Here is a 16,496-nt window from a genome sequence, read left to right as displayed (position 1 = left end):
ATCATTTGCATTTAATTCTATATTACATTCCCAGTTTAGAGAAATGCATTTGCAGTTGTTCGTGTCTATGCTTCAAACAGTGATTTAAAATTATACACTTTCTGAGATTATTTTGACAGAATTATGTAGAACCCCACGATAGAACATCTCATTACCCTGGCAAGAGACCCAGATGCAAGAGGTAGTTATGAAAAGAGGAGTCTATGGTAATCATAAAAAAATTGTTTTTGAAGGTGATGGATTGACTATGCTATTATATTATTACACTTGAATATTTATTGATGAACGCCCAATTCAAAAAGACAGAGAGGTTAATTATTTTATGGTGACCAAACCTTGGTGAAAGTATATAGTGGTGATAGGAATATTGAAATGTAGTTACCAAAAGCAAGTTCGTATTTGTACTTTCAAAAAAAATATATATATAGAAAATAAAGCTGGAAAGAAAACTTAGCCATTCCAAACAACTGTTTATGAATTGTATCTCAGTAATCTACTTTAGCTTAACTGGCTGTGGTAATATTGTTTCAAACATTTTAATTCAGGTTATGGATTTTGAAGACTAGCATATGGTGGTCTGTAACACAGAAGTCCAGAATGATGCATTTGTTTGAAACGATTGGTAAGGTCTACTGGAGAATGAATGAAGAGTAGGTGCTATGTACTGCTACATACACATGGGGAAAAATATATTCAATAATACTCTGAGTAGATATAAGGCTTACTCTAATTAACTTATACATTGTCGTGGTGGTCAAATTCATATGTGGGCCCTTTTGCATGTTACATATGTGTTTGCAGACTTTTCCTAGTCACACAGATTTGAATGCCAGAAGAGACTATGCATTCATATATTTTGACTTCCTATATAACACAGGCCATGGAATGGCACTTGGGCTAGGGAGAGACATTGCATATGAACCGTTTTAAATTATCAGAAACTGGTTTAAACCTGTAACAGAACATAAGTTCATTGCACATAAACCAGTTTCAAAATGGCTGAAACTGGTTTAAGATAAACCTAGTTGAATGTAGTATCAGACTTAACTGATTTGGGTCAAACCAATTTATGCATTATCTTTTCCAGACCCCTTGCTGGTTTAAGTTAAACCAGAGTCCCCCAGCATCCCAGATGCTTTGCAACCCTGGGCTGGGCTGGGCTGGGCTGTCTGCTCCAGAGAACAGGGCTGACCCCGCCCCTCTGGTTCCTAGCCAGAGCTCCAGCAGAGACTGTAGGCACAGCAGGGTCTGCCTGGCTTTCCCCTGCCCCACCCCTACCTCACTGTTCACTTTCGCTTCTCAAGCAGGGATCCCTTTCCCCTCCCTCCCCCCCATCTCCCACAGTGTGGAGCCCAATCCTATGGAAACTAGGCATGTGGTATGCAAGCTAATACTGAGAGTGTCTGTGTGTGTGTGTATCTCCAATTTCACTGGGACAGGCAGACAAAACAGTGTTCACTTAGGGCTTTTTGGAGCTAATCAACAGGTCAGCTGGTAATGTCCCTCCATCCCGTCTTTGGAAAAAGCTATTTAAGAAGAGCTTGAACTAATGAGAGAAGCTTCTGTTTTGTTGATGGGCTGACAAACACTGTGTTATCAGTTCCCTGCTGGCTCCCTCACCTTTCAGGTTTGCAGACAGTATGAAGATGCAGGAAGGGGGAGATTGAAAAGCTTAGTACCATCAACAGATGCATGCACAGCACACCCCACTTTGCCTCAGAGTGCTAGCCAGGGGCCCTTCCCCTAAGCAGCAAGTGAGGAAATGCCTGGGTAGGTGTTTACACTCCTCCCTAATCAGGGGTCCTGCCGGGGCCTGGTCACGCCCCCCCCCCCAGCTCAGCACTATGGAATAGAAGGGAGGGCTGCTCTAGTGCCCCCCAGCTTCTGCTTTTCTTCAATCCAGATGGAATGTCTGTACGGTTGCAGACTGATTCAATCTAGGCAGGTTTGACCTGCAACAGTTGAATCAATTCAGGCTCAGGCTTTTTGAATGTCTGTTCTAGCCAAGGTTACCTTTGTTTTGAGCCCAGTTACTTCTATTAATGAAACATATCTTTCAGAAGGGCATCTACTCTTTATCTGAAGACATTAAGAGATGGAGAAGTCACTGATTCCGTTGGTTGTATCTAAGAAAATAAGCTGAATATCTGTAGAATGATCTATCCCTTATTCAATAACCTCCCTAGCATCCACTATTTATTGGGTTAGTCATGCCACAGGAAACATCTCCACTATCATCCATGAATTTTTTCTAGTCCCTTTTTAAACCTGGATAGGTTATCTGCCTCCACCACCTCCTGTGGCAATGAATTCCGTAAGTTAAGAATGCATTGTGTGAAAGAAAATACTTTTTCTTGTTCATTTGAAACCTGTCACCTACTAATTTTAAAGGGTGCTTCTTAGTTCTAGTATTCTGGGATGCAGTAAACAACAGTTCCCTGTTCATGTAGTCCATACCCTTTGTGATTTTACAGACCTCTATTTATATGGTCTGGTGTAATATCCTCAAATAGGTTATTTCATTCAGTAGTAATTCACTGGGTTCTTCTGTCTCAAAGGGAAACCATGGCTTTCTGGTATTATCTCGATACAGTTTTGCCAGGCCTACTATTTCAGAAGTCATTTTTAAGCCTCATTCAGTGACAGATTTATTTGGATAATTAGTCTCCAATTTGGGTTCATCCAGGAGATTTAAGTATCTCTGGTTCCCCCTTTCCTCCCATATGTTTACTAAGCACTATTATTTGGATCTGGTTCCAAGATTGAAACCTAAATCTTCCTTAACAAAGTAAAAAAGCATATCCTATGCAAGAGGAAGTGATAGTATATCACCCAAAGAGATATACTAGTTTAATGGCCGTGTCTTTTTTCTTGCTCTAATCCCATGTGATTTTTGTTTGTTGTGTTTTGTTTGCCTGCAGTGGCTCAGGCTAGAAGCCAGGGGAGCAGCCCTGTCTTCCCTTCTGTGGGGAGCTGAGCTGAGGGGGCACATGGCCAGACTCTGGCAGAACTCTCTCATTAGGGAGGTCTGCCTGCATGGTCCCAGGCTTTTTCCTGCTGGTTGTTCAAGGGGCGGGAGTGTTGCCAGCCCACAGCCCCAGGGTAGCACTCTGAGGCAAGGGGGGTGTACAGTGCATGCATCTGTTGTTGATACAGATCTTTTCAATCTCCCTCCCTGCTTTGTCATACTGTCTGCAGCAAACTGACTGGCAAGCAAGCCAGCTGGGGGGCTGATAACTGTCTATCACCCGATTAGGCAAAACAATAGCCTCTGTCCACAATACTTCAGACTTCTTAAACAGTTTACCAGCTGACCTGTTGATTAGCTCCAAACGTCCTAAGTGGTCATCGTTCTGTCTGCCTATCCCAGTGAAATTGGAGAAAGAAACACACACACAGACACCTCTTGGCATTAACTAACAAACCACATGCTGGCTACAGCCCCTGCTGTGGCAGAGAGGAGGAAGGGATCTCTGCTTAAGCAGTGAGTGGTGAGAGGGTGGGGAGAGGGAGGGCACAGGGAAGCCAGCAAACCCTGCTGTGCCTGCAAGTCTGTGTCAAGCTCCAGGCAGGGAGCCAGAGGGAAGGGGCCAGCCCTGCTGTGGAGCAGAGAGCCAGCACACAGAGCATGCCAGGATGCTGGGGGACTCTGATTTAACTTAAACCAGCAAGGGGTCTGGGACAGACATTGCATAAATGGTTTGAGCCAAATCAGTTAAGTCTGATACTAAAGTCAACCAGATTTACCTCAAACTGATTTCAGCCATTTTCAAACTGGTTTATATGCACTGGATATCCATTCTGTTACAGGTTTAAACCAGTTTCTGATCACTTAAACCAGTTTATGTGTAATGTCTGTCCCTAGCCCAGATGTGAAGATTCTGTAGCTTCATGTGCACTTGTAATTGCAAAAGTAGCACTATTAACAGAATCACTGTGTAAATTAATGGTATGATTGAGCAGAAACAAAAGACAATCCCTAGTATGATCTGCTCAGTTGTAGGAAATATTTATAAATAAAAACAAGACAAAGAAATAGAACAGAATAAAAACAATCCTAAACTTGGATATGAAGAGCCCGAAAGCCGGAGTAGATGCCTCTAATTTCCTGCAATCTTTCTTTCTCTTTTAGCCCCTTCCCTTGAATAGTTGTACATGAGGAAAGTGAAGAAAAATGCCTTACATGCTGATAACCAGCTAGTGTCCCTCTGGAACAGGGTATTAAAATATTCAGGTAATATTATGTACATCTATGATATTAGCCATTCTTTCTGCATATCAGCTTACCTTTTTGCTAAAGTACAGGACAGTGTTCTGTCTGCTTATAAAGTACTATGCAGAATTAAACATTGGGGAGACTGAGAAAAATCCTTATAAATAGATATTAATGCTTCCTAGTCATCTTTAAAAAAGAGTGTAACACATTTTCTTAAAATGATTAATGCACATAGAAAACATGGTAAAGTGTTTGGAATGCTATGGATAATTTTTAGAAAAGTTATTAGTCTACTGGAATTCTTTATGAAGACAATCCCAGCTGTTATATATTCTAATATAAATTTCAACAATGCATTAGGACACACAAACACATTCCCTTCTGGTCTTCATTCAGAAATGGGTCATATTATGTACTGTTGTGTCACCCAGACCCCTCAGAGCTAGAGAAGAATGTCACCTTTACTGTCCTTCCCCAACCTTTCAGAATCTTGTTGGCAAACGCTCTGTCTTCACAGCTCACAGTATTCCAGATCTTGAGTTAGTAGGTGACTTTTTGCCTCAATGCCTGATAGAAAAGAAATCTGTAGCTTTTATCCAAAGTGGTACAGGATTTGAGATCAATATATCTAATATCCACTTATAAGAATTAGCACAAGTTTCTCATACTACAGAGCACTTATTTTCTCCACATATAAGCTCAGTCAAGCCAGATAAGAATATGCAAACCATCACTTTACTCACCTCTACCAATGTTCTCTCTCTAACAGGGACAGAATAGCAATTTAAAGCAATTAGCTAATAGCTTTCTGTAATGTCCATGTGTAGCCTCTGCAGGTGACAAATGATCTCTTGCTCTCTGTTTTGGTCTATAAACATACCACAAGGACCAAACAATTTCCTACTGGTGGATTTTTTCAGTCAGAAAAGCTTTTATATAGGCGCTCAGCCTGATCCAAAATAGTACAAGTATTGGTACCCAATCCTGTGTTAATCAGCTGCTATAAATTCACAGGGCTGTCTTTAACTCTTATGTATAGTCTTCCTTACTGCTGGACTCTGACTGGGGTATGACCTATCAAGCAGTTTACCACAAGGAAAACCTTCCTATTGAGCTTCAGAGACAACCAATGAGTACGTTTGCTAAGAGCTACACTATTAAACTGGATACTTCTGGGCCCTTCTAGCCAAGACCTTGGGCACACGAGTGGGCTAAGATGTGAGAGGGAATCTTGAGGCATAAAGCTTTGGTCAGGTACTTCAAATCAGAGCATGAATGTGGGAGCTTACTCCTAGTTATGCAAACATTATGTAAAACCAATGTCTGGGGCTCTCCTTGTGCATTATGATATACCTGCTACAGTACCACATTCTGCACATTCAACTTCAGCAGGTCAGCTACAAAGCATCCCAAGATTATCCTGGTAACTCCTTCCTAAGAGGGAGATGGAATCATTTTAAAACTGTAAGGGTATCAGAATAAATGACTCCTGTGTTCAGAGATAACCTGAGCAGGGTGTGGGGCCTGGAACAAATCAGCTTGTGCAGGGCCCCACCCCCACATGCCCTGGACATGAAGAAAGTTGGTGGTAGATTTGGCAGCAGCCTGGGGGGGGAAGGTGCTGAGTGGCCAGATGCAAAGCCAGTGGCAGCAGTGCTGAGTTGCTGTGGCCACTCCACCTGGCTCCACGGGCCCCCCGCCAAAGCATGGGGGCCAGGGCAGTTGCCTCAATTTGCCCTCCCCCAAGGATGGCCCTGCCTGTGTTCATGTTATTAATCTGCTACACCTGAACAACTGACAGATTACAATGGTATATTTAACTCCTGCTTCTGGGCACATGCTTCTCTGTAAGACCTCAATTATATTAACAGGCAGTGGCCAAATTGGTTGAAGCAGGAGCAGCAGCAAAGGATTATGATGTACATTCTTGCCCTTCCATAGCAGTATACGGGCCCTGAGGCATGCTAGTGGTTGGTAAAGGTAAGCTATCTGGAGATGTGGACATCCAGTACCAGTGCAAGAATGGTTATTGGTGCAAAGTTGGAGGACTTTGCACCAATAACCACAGGCCAGATTAAACACAGATACACAGTGGTGGAGAGTGACTATTTTTTATATAAGGCTGGGGATCTTGAAGGCTGAAATGGTAACAAAGGCTGATGTGGAAAAGTTGGATGGGTCAAAGCAGTTGCACTACTATGTGTGATCCTTCCTGTCAGCCAGTGAGGATATAGTTCTGTCTGCCGACTTCCTGATCATGTACTCTCAGCAAAAGTCAAAGGTGGAATACCAAGGTCTATTATTCTTATTCCATGTTCAGAAGGAGTTGGCTGGTGAGGAGGGGTGAACCCACTATGGTGAGTCATTGTGCTTGGGTGTGTGATCTGGGATACAGTTTCTTGCTGTCTTGGCAGAACAGCCTAAATTACAGGCTATTCTTTGTGCTGGATGCGGAGGAGGTGCAGAGGAGAGGACTTGTGAACATGGTACCAGCAAGTAAGAGATCACTTTTGATTTTTATAGCAACCCTACTTTAGAGGATGTGTCCTTGTTCCCTTATTTACAAAGGCAAATGGAGATCCTTGCTAGACATGCTTTATTGCTGTTCAGAAGGTGCCTCCAGAGACTGTGTAACTGGAAAGGGTGCCTCAGCCTAATCAGCAAATGGGAATTAGGCCTTCCCTAGCAGTGTTAGAGCTTTGCTAGACTTCTTCCAATATGTCAATTTCCAGTGTATTTCCTGAGCAGACATTGTTTATCTGCAATGACTACCAGTTTATGTCATATGCAATTGCTATTTTGCAGTAAGAACACAGAAACGTGGTTTGTCTGGCCAGTAACAGTGGTATTATTATTGTGTTTTTACTGGCTGAGGCATTTTGTGGTATATTGCTTACAGTGTTAAAGAAAAATGTGTTTTCGTGTTCTTATCCCTGTGACAATACCCCTGGGAGCTTATTCCTCAATAAACAAATAGCAACATCATGTCACTGTTTTTTGAGTTTGCTTCATTTGGCATGCAGGAAGTAAGGAGGAACAAATGGCTCTGCACTACAGTGATGGTGACACTGGCTACATGTTCAAGTTTTGAATTTACAAGAAGCCTGGTTAGTCAGGGAAGAAGCCCTAAGGGGGAGTCCTACAGAGCTGGTATTGATGGTGTCTACCAACATGGTACCATTACTTTGCAAAGATGGAGGCAGTCTGCTGAAGTGTTTGCTCACGTAACCCCGTGAGTTTATGCCTGGGCTCACCAACATATACAGGTTTCAGCTGACTGCACATTGGTATGCAATAATGGTGAATACAAGAGCATGCACCATGCATACTTATTGTTATCTTCCTTGCTATCTTTGCTGCTTCTACTGCCAGTTAGTAGGCTATGGAGGGTAGCAAGCTGGAGGAGACTGAGTCTTCAGCTCAGAGTGCACTGGTAAGTGCTTGAATACACAGATAGGCACACAGGGATTTAGGTTGGGGGGGTGTGAAAAGCAGTTTTGGAAGACAGCTGTCAGACTACTAGTACAAAATGAGGAGAGATCCCCTTACACACCAATGCTTTTGCCAGGTAGAAAATTATACCCTGGTGTCACCTGAGTGCAACATTTCCCCCCCTTCACTGTTTTCTCCCTTTATTTGGGCCAAAATCACATGCTGTAATACTGTGGGTTACACCTGCACTTTTATTAAACTCTTGATTTCAGTACTTGATTAAAATTGGTATGCTACCACACTTGCAGTTAAGAATTGAGCATATAAATATATGCCCATAATAGCACTGAAAGCTGATTTTCTATGAACCTTAATTTTAGTGTCATTGAAATTGCACCAAATTCCTCTAAAAAGGTTTTGGGAATTGGAATTACTTCTCTGAAAAGGTTGCTATGTGCAGGAGGGTGTGAAAACCCCCATTTGAAGTGAACTGTAGTGCATATATTAATTGGAAGATATCACTTTCTCTCAGAGAGAAAGGGTGGATTGTGTGGGATGGTGTTCTTCTGGGTTTGTTGTTTTTTTTTTTGCTGTAGGAGTAGGAGAACTGAGGTTGATTCCCTTCAGGGGAAGATGATGGTAAGAGATACAATTTTAGTGTTAATGTCACACCAGGAGCAAACATGCACTGTGAAAATGGCACATGCACATCACATGGACATACTGAGTATATGTGGACACACCTTAGTACACAGATAGCAAACTATTATTGCTTCTGTTATAGTGCCACCAGGATTTATTTTTCCCTTTTGTTTTTTGAAAGCTTAATCTAACAAGTTGTGTTTCTTCTTACCATCTAAAGTGGACAGCCTTTTGCTATGATTTGCTTTTTCTATTTGCCATGTAACGTTCTTTGATCTCACTCACCCATTTTTTCTCAAGTACTTTCTGTTTTTTTCCATTTCTAAAACAAATGCTCAGACAAATAATCACCAAATCAGTCACTACTTCCATTACTCTGTGTCTTGTTTGTTTCCTCTGCTTACTTTTGAATGAATGTCGTCTTAACCACCTTTTTCTCTCACAGCCACTTCTCTTACTCATTTCCTCTTTTTCACTTGCTGCACCTTCCTTTCTTTTGGATAAATTTTTTTCTTGTTCCTTGATTTGTTTACCTGTCCTCATATTTCTTCATACAGTATTTATCAACCTTCTTTAATTTTAACTACTTACTCAGTGGTTCAGTCTGCACTCATTACTCCTCTGTCTTCTCTCTGTCCATTCTCCTCGACTTACCCACTCAGAAGTAAAGTGAATGTAACAAGCTTGTTAGAATTTGGGAGTTTAATCATATTGCTCTTTCCATTCTGCCTCCAAGCTTTTTTCCTTGAAAAAAAAAAGGCGCATATAATCAATGGAAAGAAGGGTCAGCAACCAGAGAAGAGTTTACTTATATAACCAGGCTCTGCAGGTATGAGATATGGAAAGCAAAGGCAGGCATGGAGATCAAGCTGGCATCCGAAATAAGGGACAACAAAAAGTCCTTCTACAGGTACATGGGGAGCAAGAAAAAAATTGAGCTCCACTGTGGGACCCCTACTGAATATGGAGGGACAGCCCACAGTTGACCCCCATGAAAAGGCTGAGCTTCTAAATGAATACTTCACATCAGTATTCCAGAAGGCTAATAGGAGCTGCTCACCCATCCGCAGGCCCAGAGAACATGGGGAAGCCTATAGATGACATGAAATCAGTCCCAAACAGGTGAGGGTCCTCTTAGAATAATTGGACATTTTCAAGGCCGCTGGACCAGATGACCTACATCCAAGAGTTCTGAAAGAACTTGCTGAACTCATAGCATGACTGACCCTTGGCAAAGATATTTGAAAAGTCTTGGAATTCAGGGGTGGTCCCGGATGACTGGAAGAGGGGCAACATGTTGCCCATCTTTAAGAAAGGGTGCAGGGATAACCCTGCAAACTACAATTGTTGAAAAACCTTTTGAAAAAATTGTTAAAGAGACCATCAATCACAACCTTTTAACTGACAGGGTATTAAGAAGCAACCAGCACAGCTTTGTGGAGGGTAAATCATTCCTAACAAATCTGGTGTCCTTTTATGACCAGGTCACTAACCAGCTGGACAAGGGTGACAAGGTTGACTTTCCATAGATTTTAGTAAGGCCTTTGATTCTGTCTCCCATGAAATTCTCTCAGCCAAACTGGAGGGTACTGGCCTGGACCAGCCTACAGTGTGGTGGGTGGATAACTGGTTTAGCGGCCAGTCCCAGAGAGTTGGAATCGATGGGATGGCCTCATCCTGGAGGACTGTCTCCAGTGGTGTCCCACAGGGATTGGTGCTTGGACTCGTGCTTTTTAACATATTTATTAATGACTTGGATGAGGGGGTGGAATGCTCTATGATTAAGTTTGTGGACAATACCAAGCTGTGGGGAAATGCAGGCACACCAGAAGGTAGCGTAAAGATCCAAGACAACATTGACACACTGGTTCTATGGGCTGATCAGAATCGCATGAGGTTCAACAGGGAAAAGTGCCGGCTCCTTCATCTGGGTAGGAAGAACCTCCACCACAACTATAGGATAGGCGGAAGCCCACTGGTTGGCACAGCATCTGAATGGGATCTGGGGGTCACAACTGACCAGAAGATGAATATGAGTCAATAGTGTGAGGAAGCCACCAACAGGGCAAACAGAACTCTGGCATGCATCAACAGATGTGTTGCCAACAGATCCAAGGAGGTGCTTCTCCCTCTCTACTCAGCATTGGTGAGGCCACAACTGAAGTACTTTGCCCAGTTTTGGGCACTGGACTTCAAGAAGGATGTGGATAAACTTGAGAGGGTGCAGAGAAGGGCCACCCACATGATTAGGGGCCTGGAGGATAGGCCCTATGAGGGAGAGACTCCAGGAGCTGGCCTTGTTCAGTCTGGGTAACAAGAGGCTGTGTGATGACTTGATAGCCACCTATAAATATGTCAGAGGGGAATACCAGGATCTGGGGGAGCAACTCGTCAGGAAGGCACTCCTTCAGAGGATGACAACCAATGGTCAGAAACAAATAAAAGGAAGATTTAGGCTGGACATATGGAAGAACTTCTCCATAAGGGTAACTAGAACCTGGAACACTCCTGGCAGAGGTGGTGCAGTCACCATCCTTGGAGGTGTTCAAGAGAAGGCTGGATAAGCACCTCGTTTAGCTAGTTTGAGCTCTTTAACCTCCTGCCTATGGCAGGGGACCAGACTTGATGATCTTACAAGTCCCTTACAGTCCATTGACTCTATGACTCTATCAGGTAAATAACATTAAACTGAAATTAAGACAGTTCAATTTGCCATCCTTCAGAGTCTTTTACTTTCTCTTTACTCTTTTAAGGCCAGGTACATACATTACAGTTTTGCCAGTACAAGTGATTGGAAACCAGTCTATACCTGTAACAGATGTTACGCCTCAGCTCTGTATTCTTGGGCAACCCTGGCATAGGATGCAGTCTGTCTGACTCATAAAGGACTCACCCCCCCCTCCCTCCCCTCCTCTACCTAAATGAAACTGATTAAGATGCAGTGAGAGACGCACCTAAGACCCTCACCAGATAAGGGTGATAAGAGTGAAACAACTGCCCTAGGTCTCATTTACATCCGAGATGGAACCAGATGACCATTCATTTACATGAGAGATGGAAAACAGGAAGCCTGAAGCAGAGACTGCAGTGAATTCTGGGACCAGAGAAGCAGGGGAGCACTGCATGATGGGGAATCTATGCTTCAAATGTTAATAAACCCATGTTCACACACTCCCAGCTCAGCATTTATCAGACCAGTTCTAATCTGGATTTACTAAGGACTTTTCCCCCTCGCAGACACACACACACACAGCTCTAAGTTTAATAGGCATCTCGGGCCATACATTCCCCGGTCCCACTATGGGAGGCCTATTTAAACTTGATTGACTAAAACTCGGTTGCCAGGTTAAGGAATGCTGAGGCAAGAGACCGAGTCAGAGAGGGTATGGGCAACATTTGAACAATGGTTAAGGGTTCATCACAGCATCCAGCCTGCTGGAGCCCTAATCCCAGGTGTTGTCATATCTTTCCCGAGACGACTGGTGGGAGTCCTCTCCACAAAAGGTTAGGAGCACCCCAATAATTGTCTTAAGTCTGTTAAAAGGCTATAGTAAGATCTGGAAAAGTCATGCTAAGCTGAGGCTTGTGCACAACAAGTAAAAATCCAAAATCCTGATGCTGCAAGCTATCTATTGTTCCTGAAGAAACCATGAGATATCCCATCAGTATATCTGCCATCCATAGGAATTTCAAGCTGGCTCCCAAGTATTTGGTTACTCCCTAATCTTAAGTGTTTCCTGATTATCAATCAGTTTCCTGAGATGGTCCAAACCAGATAACCCCTTGTCAATAGAAAAGACAATGATTTACACTAGGGTGCTTCGAAGCAGCTGAACTGAGGGTATAAAAATCTGTAAGTGTGTGTGCTGCAAGAAGAAGAAGAAGCAGGAGGAAAGAAGGAGAAAAGGAAAGAAGAAGAAAACTCCTGTGCTGACACCATCCCCTGTCGTTCTTAGGACGCTGGAAGAGCAGATCGTCTCTCTCTTCAAGGATTGTGCTACGGACTATGCCTGTCAGCTTTGCAGCCTGAGTACCATGGACTAGGTGAGATCCCAGCGCTTGCTTTCTCTCTCTCTTCTCTCCAGGCATAAACTTCTGAACCTGAACTGTATTAGTTAAGCTTGAGCTAAGTTTCCCCAAATACTTAGTGAAACCAGGGTAGTATTGTCATTGTTGGTGTTTGTTTTTCTTTTGCATGTCTATTACTACTAGTACTATTATATATTTCATATGCTTAGCAATTAATAACTTTTATAGTCAAACTGGTAGTAATTGGGTATATTTTTCCTTCTCTGCTTCTTTTTCCTCCCGTGCTCTGCAGCAACGCTTCTTTTACCTAAGCTAAAGATCCCTGTGAAGCCCAAAATTATTGTGGGATCTGCTCATCAAGAGGCCAAAGATTGGGACGTGCTGAGTTTGAAACACATAAGGGGATCAGCTTGTACAGGCTGATTGACCCAGTTTGACTCAGATGTGCCCTTATGAACTGAATGCTGGCCCATGAGGGTGTCAGCTGGACACCCAGCTGGATTCAGAGGGATTCTGTTTACCTGTGTGTTTGTGTCTGCCTGCATTTTATTGTTGCTCTTATGAACTGATTCTTGGCATATGAGGGTGTCAGCCTGCCCATGCTGATCATCCCGGCCAGGTCAGGCATGTCACGTTAATTTGTGTGTGTTTGTGTGTATGACTGATTTGGTGACTGGAGGAACCCAGTCCCATTGAGATTGAGTCCTGCAAGATAGCTCCACTGGGGGTGAGGGCTTGCAGAAGGGAGAAATACAGCTCCGTATACTAATACAAGCAGCACATTGACAGAATCACCAAAACCCTAGAAACTATCCCTAATAAATGAGCACACCCCAAAGTAATGGGCAAATTTGGTAACACAGAAAAGAAGTTTAGCACACACAGACTGGTTTGAAAGTGGTGGAACCCAGTCTAAGATTTGCCCCATCCTCACCAAGGGCAAATATGTGTTCTGATCACTACTGATATAAACTACACCCATAACAGAAAACTGCTTAACCCCTTTGGGCTTTTTGAATGTCTGTACCTAGCCTTACAGTGCTGGAAAGTAAAACAGTGAATGGTTGGAAAAGGTAGTATAATATAGAAGGACAAACAAAATAGAGCAAACTAGCAACTCTCATATTACTTTCTACCTGCTCAAGTCTTTCCAGTGCAAACCAAAATTAAGGACTTATTTTCTATTTTTTCCTAGAGACATTGCTATTTGTGATGTCCCATTACCTCTTAAACAATTTGTAAAAATAAAATAAAATGTCCTAGAAATACTACTATGTATGTGTTACTCTTGCATTTCAAAGAAGCTGGTTGCAAACAAGTATCAGATTATCCATGGTATATTTTTCTATGTTCATTTTTTACCAAGCTTGAGATGAGTGAGGGATGTTCCATAATGCCTTGATACTATACTGTTTTTTTAATCCAACCTGTTTTGTAATCTTTAAATTCCTGAAGAATGAAGGACTCCCTTGAAAATTTCTCTTTCTGTCCAATAGGCCCTTTGGAATGACCACAACACCTTTATTCTTCCTTGTTCACTGTAATCCAGACTCTATCTTGAACATTATCTTTTATTACATTCCAGACTTACATGCTCAGGGCGTGGCGACCTCTTTAAATATCTCACCTATAAACCCTTAATTTTAGTGAACTCTGCCTAATGTGGCAATTTGTCCCTCAGGATCTGAGCTTCAATCTAGAGATGCACATAAACTGTCTTCAGATGACTTTGTCCAGGAAACACTACATCTTATTGTGCTTGAAAGTACCTCTTCTGTTTAGTTCCCTAATCCTTTAAACTCAAAGTCACTTTTAATTTGTAAGAAAGAAAATGAAAGGGAAAAAAGAAAATAAAACTGAATGTAATGATTGCCAATAAGTCACTAAGCCTTGCCCCAACACACACACACACACACATACACACACACACACACACACACACACACACACACACACACGACCAGTTGTAATGCAATTAAAGACAGCAGGTGTTCGCAGCAATTACTTTTTACGGCCCACCTTCCCACACGCCCCAAAAAACACTTCTCATTACTGGCCTATAAAAAAAAATTAGAAGTATCTAGATATGTGACAGCACTAAACTAAACATGGACTTAATAAACAAAAGATAAATATATATTGAAGACCATATGTTTACAGACTTTACAGTGACAACTTTAGAATTTAAACATTCATCCTACTAGATCTGAAGCAGATTGAAAATTCTTCAAGATAGGGATGCTATCTTCACACTGTGTGTTAATAACAGCATATTTTTTTGCACTCTGAAATTGATTCTACTAGGTGCTGATCACTTTGGCTTCCATCCCGTGAAACAATTAAACACGTGCTTAAGTTAAGTTTGCACACAAGTGCATTCCCAGGCTGGGGCCACAGTAGTCAATACCTTGCAGGAAAAGCCATGGAAAAACAAGACAATTTAATAGTTCATAGCAATATTAACCCGTAATGGATTAAATAGAAAACATCAGTTTACATTCTAGCAACTACAGTCAGGCCTTGACTTACATGGAGGTTACGTTCTTGAAAAAAATACTGTGCAAATAGACATTGTATAAAATGATACCAAGGGTCTATAGGAAATAAGGGTTTAGGTTCCAGATGCAGCTGATAATTTGGCCAATAAATGCCCATGCATGTGCGCAGCCTCAGCGCAGCACACAGGCAGTGAGGAGCAGAGCCTGGCAGCTTGGAGAGCTGCGTGCAGCTTGTAAGTCTGGTGTGGCAGAAAGGGAACAGGGAGGGAAAGGGTATGGGGGGCAGATCAATGCCCCCCATGGTGAGGGAGAAGTGAGGCAGGAGCAGGGGCAGATGATGCCCAGCTGGGGCAAGGTGGGTGTGGGATGGAGCTGTAGCTCATATGGAGGGTACGAGGGGGGGTGACTCCCACGGGGTGGTGCAAGTGGGCTGCAGCTGCAGGCTGGAGCTGGAGCTGCACCAGGCTTTTCTCAGTGGGGTCTGGGCTTGGGGCAGGCAGTGGTGGCTCTGGGAGGGGACTATGGGGCAAGGCTGCAGTCGCACCAAATTTTACCATAGCCCACCTGTAGCCACCTTCCAGCACCACTGCCGCATGCCCCAAGCCCAACCCAGCTCATCCCCTGCTGAGAAGAGCCCCACAGCCCCAGCTCCAGCCTGCAGCTGCCGCCCACTGCACCCTGCACAAATCCAGGGGGCCATGCCCCCCTGTGCCCTGCCAGGGTGCATGCAGCAGTGGAAGCCACTCCTTCTGTGTCCCCCAGATGAGCCATTGCTCTTTTCCATGCCCACTCCACCCCCGCTGGGCAGTGCTTGCCCCAGCCCCTGCCCCACTTCCTCCCTCACTGTGGGGGGTGTTAATCTGACCCCTCACACCCTTTCTTTCCCCCCCCTCCCCTTCCACAATGACACAACACACTTACCAACTACACTGAGAGCAGTATGGTGGAATGGGGTTGGGAAGTGATCAGCTGATTCTAGATGCATCTGCGCATCTTGAACTGTGCTGCACCATGTAAAATTGAATCCATAACATGTACAAAAATAAAGGGTCACAATTAAATGACTGTGCATAACTGAAACTGTGCAAAAAACACCATGTAAATTGAGGCCCGAGTGTACTATGTTTCATCTCCAAAAACAGACCAAAGCAAATGAATATTGTAAGTTGGCCTGTAAAATGAAGAAACTAAACAGAAATACATCCCTTGGGGTGTTTCTTTCAGAAAGGCTTATTTAGTGTATTCTCACTTGCCTAGCAGATTGTAGTCTCTCTTTCTATGGTCTATCTTCATCATGTTCTCTCCTAGTAGACTGCCACATTCATATTCACTTAGCTCTGGCTGTATTTAGACTCAGCATAAAGAGACTATCCTAGTGGATGAAGTTGGAGGCAGTTGTAAATATTGGTAGTTAATTTGTCAAGAATAATTATTAAAGAGAACTGCTTCTTTTTAACATGAAAGCACCTACACATTTTTTCCCTCCAAAAATTCATATCTCTTTTCAGATTATATTATAAATTAGTTGAATATTATGGGAATGCTATATCTTGTAAATAATTCATGTTTATATGTAAGAAAACCAGAAATCTTTATACGAACCATTTTGCATAATGCACAGAGGTCTAATATTTAGTGTACATTATTTGCATGCTTTTAAAAACATTTCAAAAATATTT

The 16,496-nt window shown here is 42.8% G+C and overlaps 1 protein-coding gene across 1 annotated transcript in view; it reads left to right on the top strand.

Moving 5' to 3' along the window:
• LOC109285946 (uncharacterized) overlaps window positions 1–4,234 on the top strand; it is a 156,290-nt gene extending 152,056 nt beyond the window's left edge. The window contains exons 8-9 of the mRNA XM_059723474.1: window positions 546–622; window positions 4,133–4,234. Coding sequence (XP_059579457.1) covers window positions 546–566 — 21 coding nt within the window. The 3' untranslated portion in view covers window positions 567–622; window positions 4,133–4,234. The remainder of the gene's footprint in view (window positions 1–545; window positions 623–4,132) is intronic.
• Window positions 4,235–16,496: the final 12,262 nt, after the last annotated feature.

This window comes from Alligator mississippiensis, chromosome 3 (genome assembly GCF_030867095.1).
Source record: "Alligator mississippiensis isolate rAllMis1 chromosome 3, rAllMis1, whole genome shotgun sequence".
NCBI lineage: Eukaryota > Metazoa > Chordata > Crocodylia > Alligatoridae > Alligator > Alligator mississippiensis.
This window is presented reverse-complemented; position numbering and strand designations above follow the sequence as displayed.